At 41.5% G+C, this 15,375-nt stretch overlaps 2 protein-coding genes across 4 annotated transcripts; one reads left to right on the top strand and one right to left on the bottom strand.

The window, feature by feature from the left end:
* Positions 1-4: 4 nt before the first annotated feature.
* LOC124303220 (atrophin-1-like) lies at positions 5-12,864 on the top strand. Of its 3 annotated transcripts, none has more exons than XM_046760178.1 (16): positions 5-1,433; positions 5,769-5,957; positions 6,087-6,200; positions 6,317-6,352; positions 6,448-6,474; positions 6,664-6,724; positions 6,852-7,054; positions 7,203-7,577; positions 7,688-7,926; positions 8,294-8,404; positions 8,512-8,732; positions 8,823-9,043; positions 9,142-9,306; positions 9,475-9,766; positions 9,871-10,015; positions 10,110-12,864. In XM_046760178.1, the coding sequence occupies exons 1-16, from the start codon at positions 1,053-1,055 to the stop codon at positions 11,059-11,061; spliced, it is 3,732 nt and encodes a 1,243-aa protein (XP_046616134.1). In that variant the 5' UTR covers positions 5-1,052; the 3' UTR covers positions 11,062-12,864. The 3 variants fall into 3 exon arrangements, with proteins under 3 accessions (XP_046616134.1, XP_046616135.1, XP_046616132.1); XM_046760179.1 differs by having other exon boundaries at positions 8,291-8,404; positions 9,490-9,766; XM_046760176.1 differs by having other exon boundaries at positions 8,291-8,404.
* LOC124303225 (RNA-binding protein with serine-rich domain 1-B-like) lies at positions 12,230-15,330 on the bottom strand. The gene is made up of 5 exons (XM_046760194.1): positions 15,006-15,330; positions 14,495-14,617; positions 14,153-14,419; positions 13,819-14,066; positions 12,230-13,724 (listed from the first exon to the last, which is right to left on the bottom strand). Coding segments are annotated over exons 1-5 (930 nt in total). The 5' UTR covers positions 15,008-15,330; the 3' UTR covers positions 12,230-13,434.
* Positions 15,331-15,375: the final 45 nt, after the last annotated feature.

The following is a 15,375-nucleotide window of genomic DNA, read 5'->3' as shown; positions in this document are numbered from 1 at the left end:
GAACAGCCGCTAGACGGGGAAAGCGATAAACCAAGCGAGGAGGTATACTTGTACGATTCAGTACGACTCTATTTGTTTCTCACGCCAAGTTACCGATTAAAGTGAGAGATCCGGTTCCAGCTGTTGCTCTCTCTTTTTAATCACGGCTTCAGCTCGGGTGCAAACCGCGCAGTCTATCTATAAGTCTATGGCAATGACCCGGTAGCAGCGCTGTCTGGTGTTCATTTTGTGAACTGGGTTAGTGACGTTCCCTCGGTTGGCCACAGTGGCACAGGGTGGTACGCACGTATATACCTAGGGAAGTAACTAGACGGAGGTTAATCGAAATCCACGACATTCGGCACGTCTTCTGCACGCCATGTTCCTGCTCTTTATATCGACTAGTGACAGAATGCGTGGTGCAACGATCGAATATTGTGTACCGATGGGAAGTTGGATGTACGGTTTGAGCCATTAGTACTTTATAAATAAGATAAATGATATATTGTGATATATGTCAGGTGGTATAATGTGACACGACGAGCGAAATGCTGGCAAGTCGCGGCCATTTTACACTACAATGCGGCAACGGTGTGTGTATATTCAATCCGCCATTCCAAACAATCAGTGTTTCCTCAGGTGCATCTGGAACGACGGTCTATAGCAATCCTACGGTTTGACATAATAATGAAGTAAATTATAGGAGGTTTTTACAAGTCCGAGTGGTGCGGTGTTGCGGACACAATCGGGTGCGGATCAATGCGCGCGAGTGCATAACACCAAGGGAAGATTAGTTGTTCCCCCCCGATCATCTTCTGTCTCCTTTCCCACCCCACCACCCATTACTCCCTCGGCCCTAACCCCCGACCCCTGCCGCTGCCTTCTCTTTCCTCTCTTTCTCGCCCTCCCTCCCTCCCGCCCTCCCTCCCTACCTCTCGATGTATTTTCTTGGTGGTCGGACCGCGAGAATGCGAATGAACGTGTGATATGTGTGTGCGAGGAAGAGACGACGACGACGACGTGCGTGCGTGTGCGACGACGACGACGATTGCGAATAAACGAAGCAGAAGTAAATGATGGAGATCGAAGTTAAGCAAAGAAATCAACGAAATCGGCGCAGGGAGCGAGCGCAACGGATGCTGGCCCAAAGGGAGAGTATCGCGAACGCCAAGCAACAGCAGCAGCAACAGCAGCAGGGTTTAGCAGGATTGGGACTCGGGGGTGATCCGAGCGATCCTCGTACCACGGGAGACGACAGTCACAGCGGCGAGGACGAACCTGGACCGCCTCACGGACTGGCTCGAGGACGGGGCAGAGTGCGGGCTCGTGAAAAACATCCCCGACCACCTCGCCCGCGGAAAAAGTCATCCCTCAATCACAAGGAGCCCCCCTTCGAGGAGGACATCGTCGACGGTTTTGCCATCCTTGCATTTCGCACCTACGAGGAACTCGAGGTAAATCAAATTCCCCTGTCCACTCTACTTCTCTCTCTTATTCTCTCTGCCTCCCCGTCTGTCAGTTAGTCTCTCTCTCTCTCTTTCTCCCCCTTTCGCCCCCCCCCCGAACGCTCTCCAGCTTGCCCACCAGGCTTCCGTGTCTCTTTCTTCGTGCCTTGCACATCGAACATATAGGGATATTTTCGTCCGTTCGCTGATCTTGTGCATTTCGCGTAATTTAAAGCCGTTTCTCAGAGGCTCCCTTTATTTTCCTTTTTCATTCTCTCCGCGGCTCTCCCTCCCTCTCTTCCTCCCTCCCTCCCCTTACTCCGCTTCGTAAAAATCTCTCGCGAGATAAACTGGCACTAGGTACGCGCTAGGTTATACCTACATCTACCTACCGGATTCGATCCAATGAACAAAAGAATCCCTGTCTTGTCAGTTTGTAGGAGGAAAATCGTGTTTTGTTGATTTTTTTTTTCCCTAACGAAATCTTGCATATTGTAACACATCCTTTGCCACATACCGTAGAGAATATATAATACTACCGTTCTATTATTTGCAGAGGGTTTACATTCGAGTTCAGCTATCTAAAATTGGGTAAATAAACATTGAGCGGTATTTTTGTTCTCTCTGACAATGTCTTTTGATTGTTTACTGTTGGAATTGCTACCATGTCTCTATATCATACCTACTTGTGTTCTCCGACTGACAGATTGGTGAGATTATAAATGGCGATGATATAATCAGATGGAAAAAAAAAATGATAACCACACTTGATGCAGACTGAATGTATTAAATGATATACTTACACAATGTAGACCGAAACATGCAGTTGACATGGTTTCCAACATGCCTGTCTCGTCGACGATCTAAGGCCAAATTGGCTGATAGACGATCATCAACACTTACGCAGAGTTCCGAGTAGCACAGGACTTTGAGATATTTTTCATTCTCCTTCTTAATCAACCAGACAGTAAATTTGTGATAACTTGAGAACACATAAGTTAATATTCAAACGACAGGGATCATTGGTCAGATTTGTAAATTTCCTGTAAAATCCCTACGACACACATCATGTATACTTTGCGCAAATAATTTGTGTTTACCTACCTCATAGACAAATAGAGGACTTTAAATAATCCACGCAGAGCTATCTTGATAGCTTTCCATGCTTAGTTCCAAACAATTTTCTTCTTTGCTCTTCAACTTGGGGGAGGTATTTATTTTATCAAATTTTACCTTTGTATTCGAATTGCTTAGCTATACCAATCATATTAACGAAAAAAAAAATTTATCTCATGTTATTTACAAATAACTAATGAAATACTCTTTTGATATAAAATCACTGGCTGGCCATTATTTGTTCCATTCTCCACTAATCGATGACCATTGAAACTGCTTCATATCTTTGTCACATCTTGAATTGTTGTCGATAAATCAACATTATTTCTGAATCAACATATGTAGTATGTACTTCTTGCAGAGAGTTCGTTCTCTTTTCGAGAAGCTTTTGCATTATCACCAATAACAAAATAACCAATACCTGTAGAATTAAACATACCTCCCGTACACGTTCATTCTTTTACCTTTAATTCACAAGGCTGTGAAGCAAGCAGTTAGAATTAGCCGCCAAACGTTCCAATATTCATTCGCATAAATTAATGAAGCGACAAAATCAAAATTTTGTTAAATATCTCGAATCTCCTATACTTTTTTAGAATTATAAAGATAAAAACCGAACTGCATTTTTTCTATTTTCAAAAAGTTTAACACGTTTGGATGCTAGCTTCAACCTTATTTTAATTCACGATTAGATCTGACTGTGTATTTCACAAGGAAATTATTATGTCACGACTACAATAACCAATCCGCGCGATTAAATTTTTTTTTTTCCTTTGGTTTTGTTTTTTACTTTTTCTCCCCCATAACATAGAGTCATTTTGAGAGAGGCGCGGTTGTCGGTCTCATTTCAACTGATTGAATTAAGAATTGCATAACGTTGTAAAGCAGTGATTGGTAGAAGCCGCGGATCTGAAGTCAAGTTTTCCCCCCCATTGTGTAACGACCTTTACATCTCTGTTGTGTGTACCAACATTCATACGTGACACTTGGAGAAATGTGGCAACAGCGCAACAGTCCAGCGCCGAGCCGCGAGCCGAGCACAAGGCGCAAGTTGTAAAAGCGAGACACTCCGCACTTGGCTGTGGCTCTGGCCGTTCGTTCGTGTCTCTATCCGTCTGTTTGTCTGGCTGCCTGTCTGTCTCTCTGTTTGTCTCTGCTTGCCCGTGTTCTCTTTATTTCGTTCGGCAGCTCTTCGTTAACGGCGTAAATACGACGATTAGCGTGATGCAAAATAAATAAAAAAAAGAAAAAAAAGTTAATAAAATAACGAGATTCCGCCGGAGCCTCGTTTTCTATCTGAAAATAATCCCTCGAACGAACGGGTGAATCTTAATTAGAGTATAGAGCCGAGCCGTGAGACGGGCAAGACACGCGCGCGCGGACCGCCTAACCGTCGTCGTATAATGAAAGCCTTCTTCGATGATAGTGAGTCAGTTCTTATTGTTGTACCCGGTGAAATCGGGGTGAATGAGCATTCTACTTCGTCTACCGTCCGGTAGCCGTTCGGCATCTGTTGACGTACAAACCGCCAAGAACGCTCCGATTGAAAATATTTTACTCTGAAAAAAAAAAAAAAAAAAAAAACGCTGGGAAATAAAAAACTTGAAAAAAAAACAAAAAAACAGTAAAGTGAATTCTAAGAGAAAGAAAAAGAGAACGTGTCAAAACGCGGTACGTAGAAAATAATTGCCTCCTCTTTCTAACGCTCTTACTCTTTTTAACGCACACACCCCTTGTTGCAACTAATTATCTTCTCTACTATCTCTCTTCTATTCTTTGTGTGTATGTGTGTCTATAATTCATGGATTTAAAAAATCAAGACCAAGCGACTCGCGTCGTCGATCAAGAAGCCCATGATATAAATAACGAAACGAATATTTTGATTACTTCGAGATTCTTCCCTCTCGTTTATTTATTCAATCGAAAGAAATAAGGATAAATATCACAGTCGTTGAATAAAGAAGAATGGAATTAGCCACAGGCGATATATTGTCATTGCGCGGTTAGACGCCGTCGCCTCCTCGTAGAGAAATTCGACGAAATGTGTTTGCACGTACATATTTAAGCCACGTATGTCCTCGTTACGCGCGAGACAGTACCCGCTACGTTACGTTATAAGTAGGTATTCCTTCTTCGGCTGACGAGAGCACATACAAGCCGCTAGCAGCAACGGCAGCAAAGCAGCAGCAGCTCTCGACCAAAGCCGCGAAGGCCTCGACGGACGGCCACCGATCCACGGGGCGCACTGCCGCCGTTCGTTCGGTCAATGTCTTCTTTCTTTCTCCCTTCCTCACGACGTTCTCTCTCTCTCGTTCTCCCGTAGCACTCGACCGTCTATCCGTGCCTCCCCTTTCAATCTCTCGCCCTCGCTCTCCCCACCGCCCCCCCCGCCGCCTCGTCGCAACTCTTCTCGCCGCTTTCTTCCTCTCTACTCTCCTCCCTCCCACCTTCCTTCATCACGAACCAGCCATTCCCGTCCATCCGTTTCGTTGCGTTCTTTTTCAGCCCCGTTCACCGCAGAGCATCGTTATCGCACCTTGTACATACATACCGAATATCTCGCTGCTGTCACCTGCGAGAGACTTTTACCTTATGTGTAAAACGTACTCGCTACCGAAAATCATACCGCAAACTTGGCAAACTGTCGTCAGATGTTTTTACCCCACGGATATGAACTTTCAGGTTTTTTCCCTTCCTTCCTTCCTTCCTTCCTTAGTTCTTCCTAATTCTACATTGTTTCAGGTTTTTTTTTTATACTTTGTTGGTGATGGAAAAATATTGCATATTTACGAAAAAAATATTTTTGCAAACCTCACCTACAACCGACGACTTTTTAATGTGTTTGTTCCAGTCGGCAGATGAATTGTTATTTTATCAATTTCTCGTATGACAATCTCTCTTCTTTATATATGGTTAATCAGAAAACGTCGGTCAACCGTATGGATTTAAAGATGTAATCTAGGCATTTAATAATGATCCGTGATAAGACCTGATAATTTCTTTTTTATAAGCGTACGAGATACTATTATCAATTATACCAATGTAATCGGGGCTATTAATGAAACGTGATAACCATTGACTGCTATCGTACAAATTATTCAATAGTAAAATGTTGCCGGCAGAAATGGTTGTAATAAAAGTGTACGCCACATTGGTAGGCTATCAGGCTCATGTGTCACAGAAATATAAAGATCATCGATTGATTTTGATTTTTTTTTCTCTTTTCAGAGTGCAATTAAGCTTGCTGGGAAAAATAATGTAAAGAAACTGCACACGCTGTTATCGATAGCTGATGAAAAACCCAAGGTAGACACCGGCCAGCACAACCGACACAGTGGTGAACACCACATCAAAAATCATTTTAAACACAACCATTATACCCATAATTCCATTCTGACACCATCTACACTTACCCAGGTAATTAATTTATTAGTCAATTAACAATTTTCCTTATTTCCAGTGTCCAATTAACTTAGCACCTGTAGCTCAGTGTTTATATTTCGATTTTTAACACTTGGGTTCTAATTCATATTTTTTGTTCTTCAGGGCCTCGATGCAGGTACAAGCGACGATAGCGGTAGAGCCTCTGAGCAGTTGCATGGACCTAGCATACCGAGGGATTGCCAAGACCCTGACAGTTCAAGGGACCATCTTAGCGACGTAAGTTTAATAACAATACCCGCAATAAAAATGAGAACCTATTTTCGGAATTCCGGTTTCGGAAGAATTAATTGTTATTTGTAAATAATGTTTAACCTCAAATTTTTGAATTCCAGGCTAGCAGTCATTGCAGTTCGGGTAAAGGCTATATCGTGAGTATGCTTTTAGTTGAACATAACACAATTTCGTTTACTTATCTTGCTGGATTGATATGCTATAACAGTTTCGTCTATTTAATTTGTTACAGTGTGATAGTGAAGGAGAAGACGATAAGGTGAGTTATCATGGACAATACACTATCGAATTTTCCCAGTTTTAAACTAATCTGCAATCAAATTTAGATACTAAATACGTGTATATGGATTGAGAACCATCAACAGTTCAATCTGTTCTTTCCGAAGATTTTATGACAGTGACCCTGGTAACACCTGTTATAAGATTACATTATTTATACTTGTTTCAGGGATCAGATGCTGAGTCAATACTCTTTGAATCTTCTACCCCATCTCCTCTTGCACGTAAATGTGAGTAATAGAACACACTTTTTTCAGCTGCGTGCACAATGTACATGTTTAATTTTTGAGTTATTGCATATGCAATATCGCCATCACATAAAGGAGAAAGATCAGTAAGCGTATTGTTAATTTTCAGTTGAGTTGCCATCTTCTTCACCTCATGTACTGCCTCCGACAAATGGGGCAGGAGGAACACCTCCAGATACGGGTGGACAAATTTCAAATCCAGCAACAGACGCACCAGCCCCAATACCACCCCCAGTGCCTGCCACTGCACCAGCACCTACGGTGCCCAGTCCTCCTAGCCCTACGCTACCGCCTCACATATCCCAGCCGCCCGTGAGTACATTCGTTATACCACACCGTTATATTTTCGTTTCGAGATGGAAAATTGAATTGATGCTATTACCATTGACATTTTACCCATCTCTTCTATTAAATTTAACCCGAAAAGATAGCAATTGTCTTCATCCGGTCATTTTTCCAGATGACCAGTCCGCTAGCAGCGAATCCACGTGCAATAGCTCCGCAGCAGCGGCCTGCATCTCCAGCCCTTCCGCCTCCATCTTTGCCTCAACAACCACATACCGCTATACCAGTGTTACATCCACCGAACGTACCAATTGTGTCCTCCAGTCACACTACCAGTCCTGCAGTGGCTAGTCTAGGAGTCACTCCAGCGGCCCCATCAAACGGGGCAGCAACCACGAGCTATCCACCTCCGTTACCTATGGCAGCTTATCCCCAAACACAGCCATCATATCCTCCGCTTTACACACCGTATACCGCTCTGAATCACAGTCCGTATCTTCCCCCTAGTGTGCCGTCGCCCTCTCATTCAGCTTCTTCGAGAGCAGATGTGGTGAGTTTTGTTTTAATTTTTTTTTTTTCTTCATATGATCCACAGTAATTTTTTAATTCATGTCTTCCTACCTGAGCAATTTACAAGGTCTTGTATTCTTTTTATTATAGAGAGGAAGCAGGGCCTCGCCTTGCACAAATATAAACAAACAAGTTTCTGGAAACAACATGATGAACCACAGTAATACTCCGCTCAGTGCCGCGACAACGACATGTGTATCTACTATAACTAATACAGTCACGACAGCCAATACAATTGCACACAGAGATATTATGGCATGCAGCTTAGCTGGACGAAATAATAATTCACCTCGCGGCCACAGTCCTAATCGTGAACGAGACAGTTATAGGTATGTGATTCGGTAAACATTTACAAATCTGTATCATAATTTGTTGATTATTTATTAATATGATAATTATTTTAATAAGCAAGGCATAGTACTGGGGAGTAATAATATATCCTACATGTGAGAACATTATCTTAAATCGGAAGCATTCTTAGGTTTAGCTGGTCTCGTGTTTCTATAACTAAAAGTTGGTTTTATGTTCAAGATTTGAATCTTTGTTGTAATGAACACGTGTCAAAGTGATTTACTCGATGTGTATAATAATTGTAACATTCACTCAAGGCCGATTGTCGACTGTTCATATTATTTTTCAGTGTTGTAGAATTATTGAAAAGATTGTGATAATATAGATTACTACTCGTTACAGCAGCAACGTGAGTAGCCTAAGTCGAGGCAGTATAACACCTGTCAGTGTGCCAAACACATCCTCCCCAGCCAGTTCTAGTCTACCTGCTTATTCCAAGGCTCAAGGATGGATCAGGTATAGACCTACTAACGAATAATTCACAAATATTTCCGAATGAATTTCAATTGACATTATTTCTTTTCTTGGAAACACGCAACTACATGCATATTTATAAATTACAGCAGTGGTACAACATCCCAGTTATCGCCAGCCACGGCAACTTCGGTGCCCAGACCTACACCTCCTCCTGTATCGTTAGGAATGCATTCTTTTCCACCACCTATGTTCGCTGCTCCGCTACCGCCGCCAGTTTCTACCTCGAGTCCACATACATCGATGCCATCGCTTCCACCATCCACGTCAAATCCAAATCCATTTTCTGCAGAATCGCTTTTTCAATCTAGTAAGTTCCGCATCAATATCTTACAGTACTTGACAATGTTGAAAAGTATTAGTATTCGCGAAATTGTATCAGCCACTAATTGAGAAAAAGGGGTGAGTCATGTTGCAGGTCAGACGGACATGTTACGGAGAGAATTGGACAGCAGGTTTCTTGCCTCTCAAGAACGCGGCGTAGGTGTTGGAAATCTTGGTCCTCCGCCGTACCTTCGTACTGAAATGCATCATCATCAACACCAGCACACTCATGTACACCAACATACCACACCGATGCTTCCACCTCCAACAGCGACGTCACTTTTTCCTCCCCCAATTGTTAGTGTGACTTTTTAAATGTAGATTTATATATTAATTTGACTTCAAACTCTGGTTGAATGACATCATGATCTCGTAAATTTATTTTCAAATTACAGTTTAAGGACATTCCAAAAATCGGAGGTGTTGACTCTCCCTTTTTTCGTGGCAACCTCAACATGTCCAGTTACTCTGGTTTTAATGCTGGACTCATGCATCCTGGAATGGGTCCACCTTCAACGCCGTTTGTTCCTCCGAATCATATGACTTCGTTCGCACCAAAGGTAAGACAATTCGTCGGTTATTCGTATGCATCATCCAACATAAGTTTTTCGTCAGCCAAAATGATCAGTAAACAAAAATTAGGTTTACAGATCATTGATTTGAACTTACTTATAAAATTTCGCCATGCAAAAATTTGTCGAAGTTCAATATATTTACATTAATTTAAGAATTTAAAATTTCAGAAGACGGGAAAATGGAATGCAATGCACGTACGCATTGCTTGGGAAATTTACCACCATCAGCAGAAGCAGCAAGCTGATGCAAAGGCTGGTGGTGTCGTCAGCGGGAAGACGGAGCTCCTGAGGCCACCCGGGCATTTATATCCAGGTGGACCAGGAACTGGTCTAGGAATGGGTAGTCCAATGGCACCCCCGTTCTCAGCAAATCTACCACCGACACATGCACCACATCCACCGCCCCATCCAGTTACATTTCTTTCAAATCCTGGCTCTCACATGGGTAAATTTATTCAGAAAAATATACTAAACCATTTCAACTTTATCGCTGTCATCCACGTCGACGTGATATGGTTCTAATAGAAGTAATACCCACATTCATCGTAGGAGCGGGGATGTCGCCTTTCGGAAGGTATCCGACAACGTTCGGTGCACCTAATCCAAACTTCCCTGGACTGTCAGGATTTCCACCTCCCCCGCGAGAGATGTCGTCGCTGGGAGGTTTGGGATCCGTTCACGACCCGTGGCGAGGGTAAGCATTGAATATTACGATTTCTCAGCCTTAACTATACGAGCAACAATTCATTCGATAACTGATGAATATTGTGCACGTAAACCTTTAACAGGTTACAACGCACGAATCCTGGATATCCTCCAACGACAGTGTCGTGGAATTTGAAGCCAGAACCTCCTGTGATAGACAGACGAGCTGAGATAGAAGAAAGAGAACGTGAAAGGGAACGTGAACGTGAGCGGGAACGCGAACGTGAAAGAGTACGACGAGAGCGGGAGAGGGAGGAGCAACGCGAGCGGGAGAGGCGAGAGCGTGAGAAGGAGGAAAAGCGAAAACAGGAAGCGGCTGAGCGTGAGAGGGAGCGTGAAAGGAGAGACAAAGAGCGGAGAGAAATGGAAAGAAGAGAAATGGAGCGAGAACGATTGCTTCATCACAGTCGCATGCCGGTAAACAGCGGCAGAGATCGTTCACCTCTGCGAAATGGCTCGACTCCGATCGACGCGAGCGAAGTGAGGGTGAAGGAAGAACCACGCAGCAAAGACGACGACGTCGTTATGCTTTCCAGGCCACCTCCCCAAGGACCCGGCCATCTTTCCGACGCGAGGTATCATCCGCATCCTCATTCACATTCGCATCCGCACTCGTACCTTGCCAGGCATTCTCACAGCATGCCTCATTCTTTGTCCCGAACTATGATGCCGACGCTAACTTCTCATCCGATGCAACATTTTCCACCACCTCCGAGTGCAACGCAGGGTGCACCGTGGCCCGGTGATCCGTTTAGAGATCCGTACCGGTATGATCCTTTGCAGCAGCTTCGTTACAATCCACTGATGGCCGCTGCTGCGCTTAGAGCTGAAGAAGAAGAGAGGGCGAAACTTTATGCAGGTTACGCTCCCCCAGTGAATCCTATGCGAAGCAAAGGTCCGAGTCCAGGTCCACTGAGTAATCTTCACATGCATCACAGAGCTGGCCCTGGACCAGGAGTATCTGTCCGACCTTTAGAGCCGTCACTTATGCATAATGATATTCATAAAAAAGAAGATGCTTCACAGTCTCGATGATATCATACATTTACAGCTTTGAGTAAGAAGGGAGAGAAAGGAAGGAGAAAAAAAGAACAGTGCAAACTAGAGGAACGTGAACTGCATTGATGTCAGAGCATTATTGATATTTTATATATTAAAAAAAGCGTTATTTAAAATTGTACATAAATTATTATATGATATTTATAGATATAAATAGAACGATTAATTGATGAAACCTTGTCTAAAAAATCGGAGGCGTGAAGGCAAGGTATTCGTGAAATTGTGTCATACACACCTAAACTATGGTGTCCGCAGTTTCGGGGATCTGACTGTCTATAGTGATAACTGATAACTTTATTATTACAACATTATGCGTACAGTTAAATACAATGTGTAATATTATATAGTAGGATGCGAGATGATGCTACGTAAATCGAAGCTAGGAATTTAAACAGATATAGCATTACTCAAAAATTATTTAATTATTTATTTATTATTGCGACGTAAAACGAATTTGAATCTCTGTTACTCCATGGATATAATGTCGAAAATTCGTCTCTTCATTTAATAGGTGTATTATGACGCTACGTGTATAAATTTAAATCTATATTTTTTATTTTTTCCTTTCAATATAACTTCAACTTTTAACCAATAGATTTTAATTTCTAAATGATATAAATAATAAGTAGTATCATTCATACCTTCTGTAACGATAATATCGGCTCTGAGTTTTTGTTTTAACAATAGAGATGATAAATGAAGTCTTGATGGTTTGATAAGCATTGTCAGTACTTTCCTGTGATATAATAATGGTATATGGATCACCGCTGGTGTTGCAAATGTGAGTTGCGCATGGACATATTTCGGACATAATCCATGGCTGCAATAACAAAATAGTAAATACTATGTCTTCAAAATTAGGTTATTCATATTTGAAATAAAAGACCTCCAAAGAAGGCAAAAAGGGGCGGGGGGAGGGGGGAACAAAAAATGGAGTGAAATCCTCATGTCTTATAAATAGGAAGTAACAACGGAATTGAGACACTTTATTCTATAAATTATACAGAACCACGGTTTAGCTGTTTCATTTGCATTATTTTACATCAAATGTACAATTCCATGAAACTGTGTATGGTAGATTCTGATTAATTTTGGACTTGGCAATGGACATGGTAATGTACACCTCACTAGTTTTATCTTTTTGTTTCACATTGTAGTCTGTCTATCACAATATATTATATATGCATGTAATAATTTTTATGGACTCGTCTTTTTGAAGCTTTGTGAAAACTGTATAAATTTGACGATAACTTAGCAAAAATGTATTTCTCAAATCAAAGCACGTATGTGAAGGAGCAGATTCAGGATAATAGGGGGGGTACATTACAAAATGTTGATAATCCATATGTATGTACTATATAAAACGTAAAAATTCGTTCCAGTCACCGTTATAATACGTTAAAACTACTGCGATAGAACATTGTTGTTATGTTGCAGTACCAGAGATTCAATAGGAAATCCGTTAAAACGATTCTCCGTGCCATGGGCTACGTTAATTCTGTTCGGGACCCTTTCCATTATGGTTTTTGTTTTCAAATGAATTGTAAGGCTCCCACGATTTATTGACCTTGTAAAGCCATTATAAAATTGTATATTATATAATTGATAATTACATACTATTTAAAGATTGTAGATATTTTTCATCAGTGCAAATTGCAAGGCGATGCAATGATTCTGTTTTGTAGATATCGCGAGCATAGAACATTTTGTGTGAATAGATTTTTTCTAAAATTGATTCTTTGTAAAAGGGTCTAATAATCATAGTTTCTATCAAAGTAACCATGACTTCAATATTTCCCAGTCCTACATTTTATCCTGCATCGTGTGTAACAATGACTGTAATCTTTAGATGGTAGCATCAATCAATGTTGTGCCTTAAAATTTTCTGCTATTCCCAAATACGTTCCAGATACTTTGAATTGGAGCAGAACTAAACTTTATCAAAATTAAATTCTATTGCTGTGTTTATTACCACTTTGTGATACTTCACTTTTGTGGATGTTGCGTTATCGCATAGATTCCTGTAAATTATGTTTTATCACATGTTCTTAACCTTCGTTTACATAAACTATGTAAAGCTGATTTCGATGAAAGTTTTGTTATTCATTATATTCAGTATATAAGGGAGGAATTTACAGTTTTTTCAACTAATATTCGACCTTTATTTGAAATATGTCACCAGTCAACAGTGATCAGCAGCCGACCAATGAAACTGGTGACGGAGGTCCGTCGAAGAAATTACAATATTCAATTTCATTACTTATCCATAGTTATTTGATTACACCAGATTTTATAATAATTCCAATGTAAAAAAAATTATGCAAGATCAAGTTACATGGTCATTTGACTTTATCGAGAGCTACTTGAACTGGATCTTGTATAACGACGATGACGATGACGGGGATTTGATGGAGGACTTCGGGAGCGTGTTCTCGGTCTTCGGCGAGGAGGCGGGGGGCTTCTACGACGATTCAATGGCGGAGAACGTCTTCGGTAACGTGGTGGCGAGTTACGACCTCCACCACCCCATCTTATAGGGGGTCGCCGGCCCATGGGAGGAGACATCCTGCGCATGGGAAGTGGCCTTGGCTTTGGCAGCAATACTGGTGCAGCAGTAATTTCCTGTCCATCTATTTGGCCTGGAATTGAGAAGTGGTGTGTTTGAAAAATATTTCAACTAATGATCAAGTTAATAGATTATTATTAATACAACTTATGCCCAAACATGTTTACCTCCATCCATGTGTTTCATAGCGTTTTCCGCTTCGTCTGCAGTTTCGAATTCGACATACGCAAAACCCTTGCCACTTGGAGGATGTAATCTGTCTAGGGGAAAATCTACCATTTTTATGATTCCATAAGTAGAGAATATTTCAACAATGTGCTCCTTGGTAACATTGCGTGTCAGCCTTCCAATATGAATTTTTGTCGGCCTTGGTGTTGGAGAACGTTCTCTACGTTTTCGCCGTGGTGAATGCGACCTGAAACAGGTGTTATAAGTTTTTTACTTTGCCTACGAAGCAAACAATATATTCTAACAGACAAATTGTAAAAGCGATAGTTTTACCTAGAACGGGCTTTGGGCTTTGGCTTTTCGGCCACTGTATTACCAGATTTCTTCTTATCTTTGTCTCTTTCCTTTTCTCGTTCTTTCTCTTTATTGTCATGCTTTCTTGAGACATCTGCGCTCTTACTCCGGCTTCTTTTGCGACCCCTGTCTCGGGAGCTCGCTGATGAACTCCCAGAGCTACTAGATGACGAACTAGACGAAGAGCTCGATCTAGAACTGCTGCCACTAGATGAACTTGAAGATGCCGAGCTGCTATCTGATGAACTGCAAAATCAATTAAGTGTAGATCAGTTCAATGTCCATATAATGAAATTACGTCTGTAGTTGTTTGGAACATACCTCGAACCACTACTTGACGAGGAAGCAGCACGCTTCTTCTTTTCTCGCCCTTTTTCTTTCTTGTTTTCCTTGTCGGTGGCTTCTGAATCGCTCTTACCAGCGCTATCCTTGCGGCTGCGTGCCCTGGGGAAATATTTACATAATAAAAAATCAAATATTTCAATAGAATGTAATTTGTATGGTAGACTGTTCGCGAGTCACACAATAAGGGTTAGAATAAATTCGGACTTCATCATGCCGTCACTGAAGGTTTCATGAATTATCATATTTTGTTGGTATCCGAATTTACATGGGTATCCAAGATAAAAACCACCCTGCCGGTGTTTGTTGCCCACAAAAGGTTGAAATACGTTCCGAAAGCGACACTCTTAGTCACCCTTACCGTACGAATAGCAACAGCGTTTAAAAAAAAAAAAAAGCACGACACAGTTTGCTGACCATGAGCACAAAAACAATTACGGTAAATTTTGAGTCATAGAAGTAGTTTTAAATTTGCAAAATTATTACGTACATGGTTACCGGTAGTTGAACAGGCGATATGTTTTACTATCTATATTTCCTATCATAAAATGGACGTGACGATATGCTGTCCACTTTCCAGTTGTGAGCGAAAAACTCGTGGTTAAGGTATCGCGAACGCGATATCGTGTAGATATCGTAAATTTATGGTCCAGATAACATTAACACCAAAAAGGATAACCACTTTATTTATTATTTAACCCTTCAGTTTTTTTCATGCGCAAGAGTACTCGTATTTATTTCACTATGTAAAAAGCGTCATTTGCCGGCAGAAGAACGAACACACAGCTAAGCTATATGCGGTCACAGTGATGTAGAGTGTATAGAGAGTGAAACACGGTGTGCAGGTCCATTCTGTGTTC

Source organism: Neodiprion virginianus, chromosome 4, assembly GCF_021901495.1.
Source record: "Neodiprion virginianus isolate iyNeoVirg1 chromosome 4, iyNeoVirg1.1, whole genome shotgun sequence".
NCBI classification, from domain to species: domain Eukaryota; kingdom Metazoa; phylum Arthropoda; class Insecta; order Hymenoptera; family Diprionidae; genus Neodiprion; species Neodiprion virginianus.
Note: the sequence above shows the minus strand (reverse complement) of the source record. Positions and strands in the feature narration are given on the sequence as shown.

Bases quoted from the DNA above. Each gene is read 5' to 3' on its own strand.
- LOC124303220 (XM_046760176.1), top strand. From the start codon at position 1,053: ATGATGGAGATCGAAGTTAAGCAAAGAAATCAACGAAATCGGCGCAGG. The intron at 1,434-5,768 runs GTAAATCAAATT...TTCTCTTTTCAG, and splicing joins GCACCTACGAGGAACTCGAG to AGTGCAATTAAGCTTGCTGG. The intron at 6,725-6,851 runs GTGAGTAATAGA...GTTAATTTTCAG, and splicing joins ATCTCCTCTTGCACGTAAAT to TTGAGTTGCCATCTTCTTCA.
- LOC124303225 (XM_046760194.1), bottom strand. The intron at 14,420-14,494 runs GTATGTTCCAAA...TTGATTTTGCAG, and splicing joins TCGTCAAGTAGTGGTTCGAG to TTCATCAGATAGCAGCTCGG. The intron at 13,725-13,818 runs GTAAACATGTTT...TCTCAATTCCAG, and splicing joins TATGAAACACATGGATGGAG to GCCAAATAGATGGACAGGAA.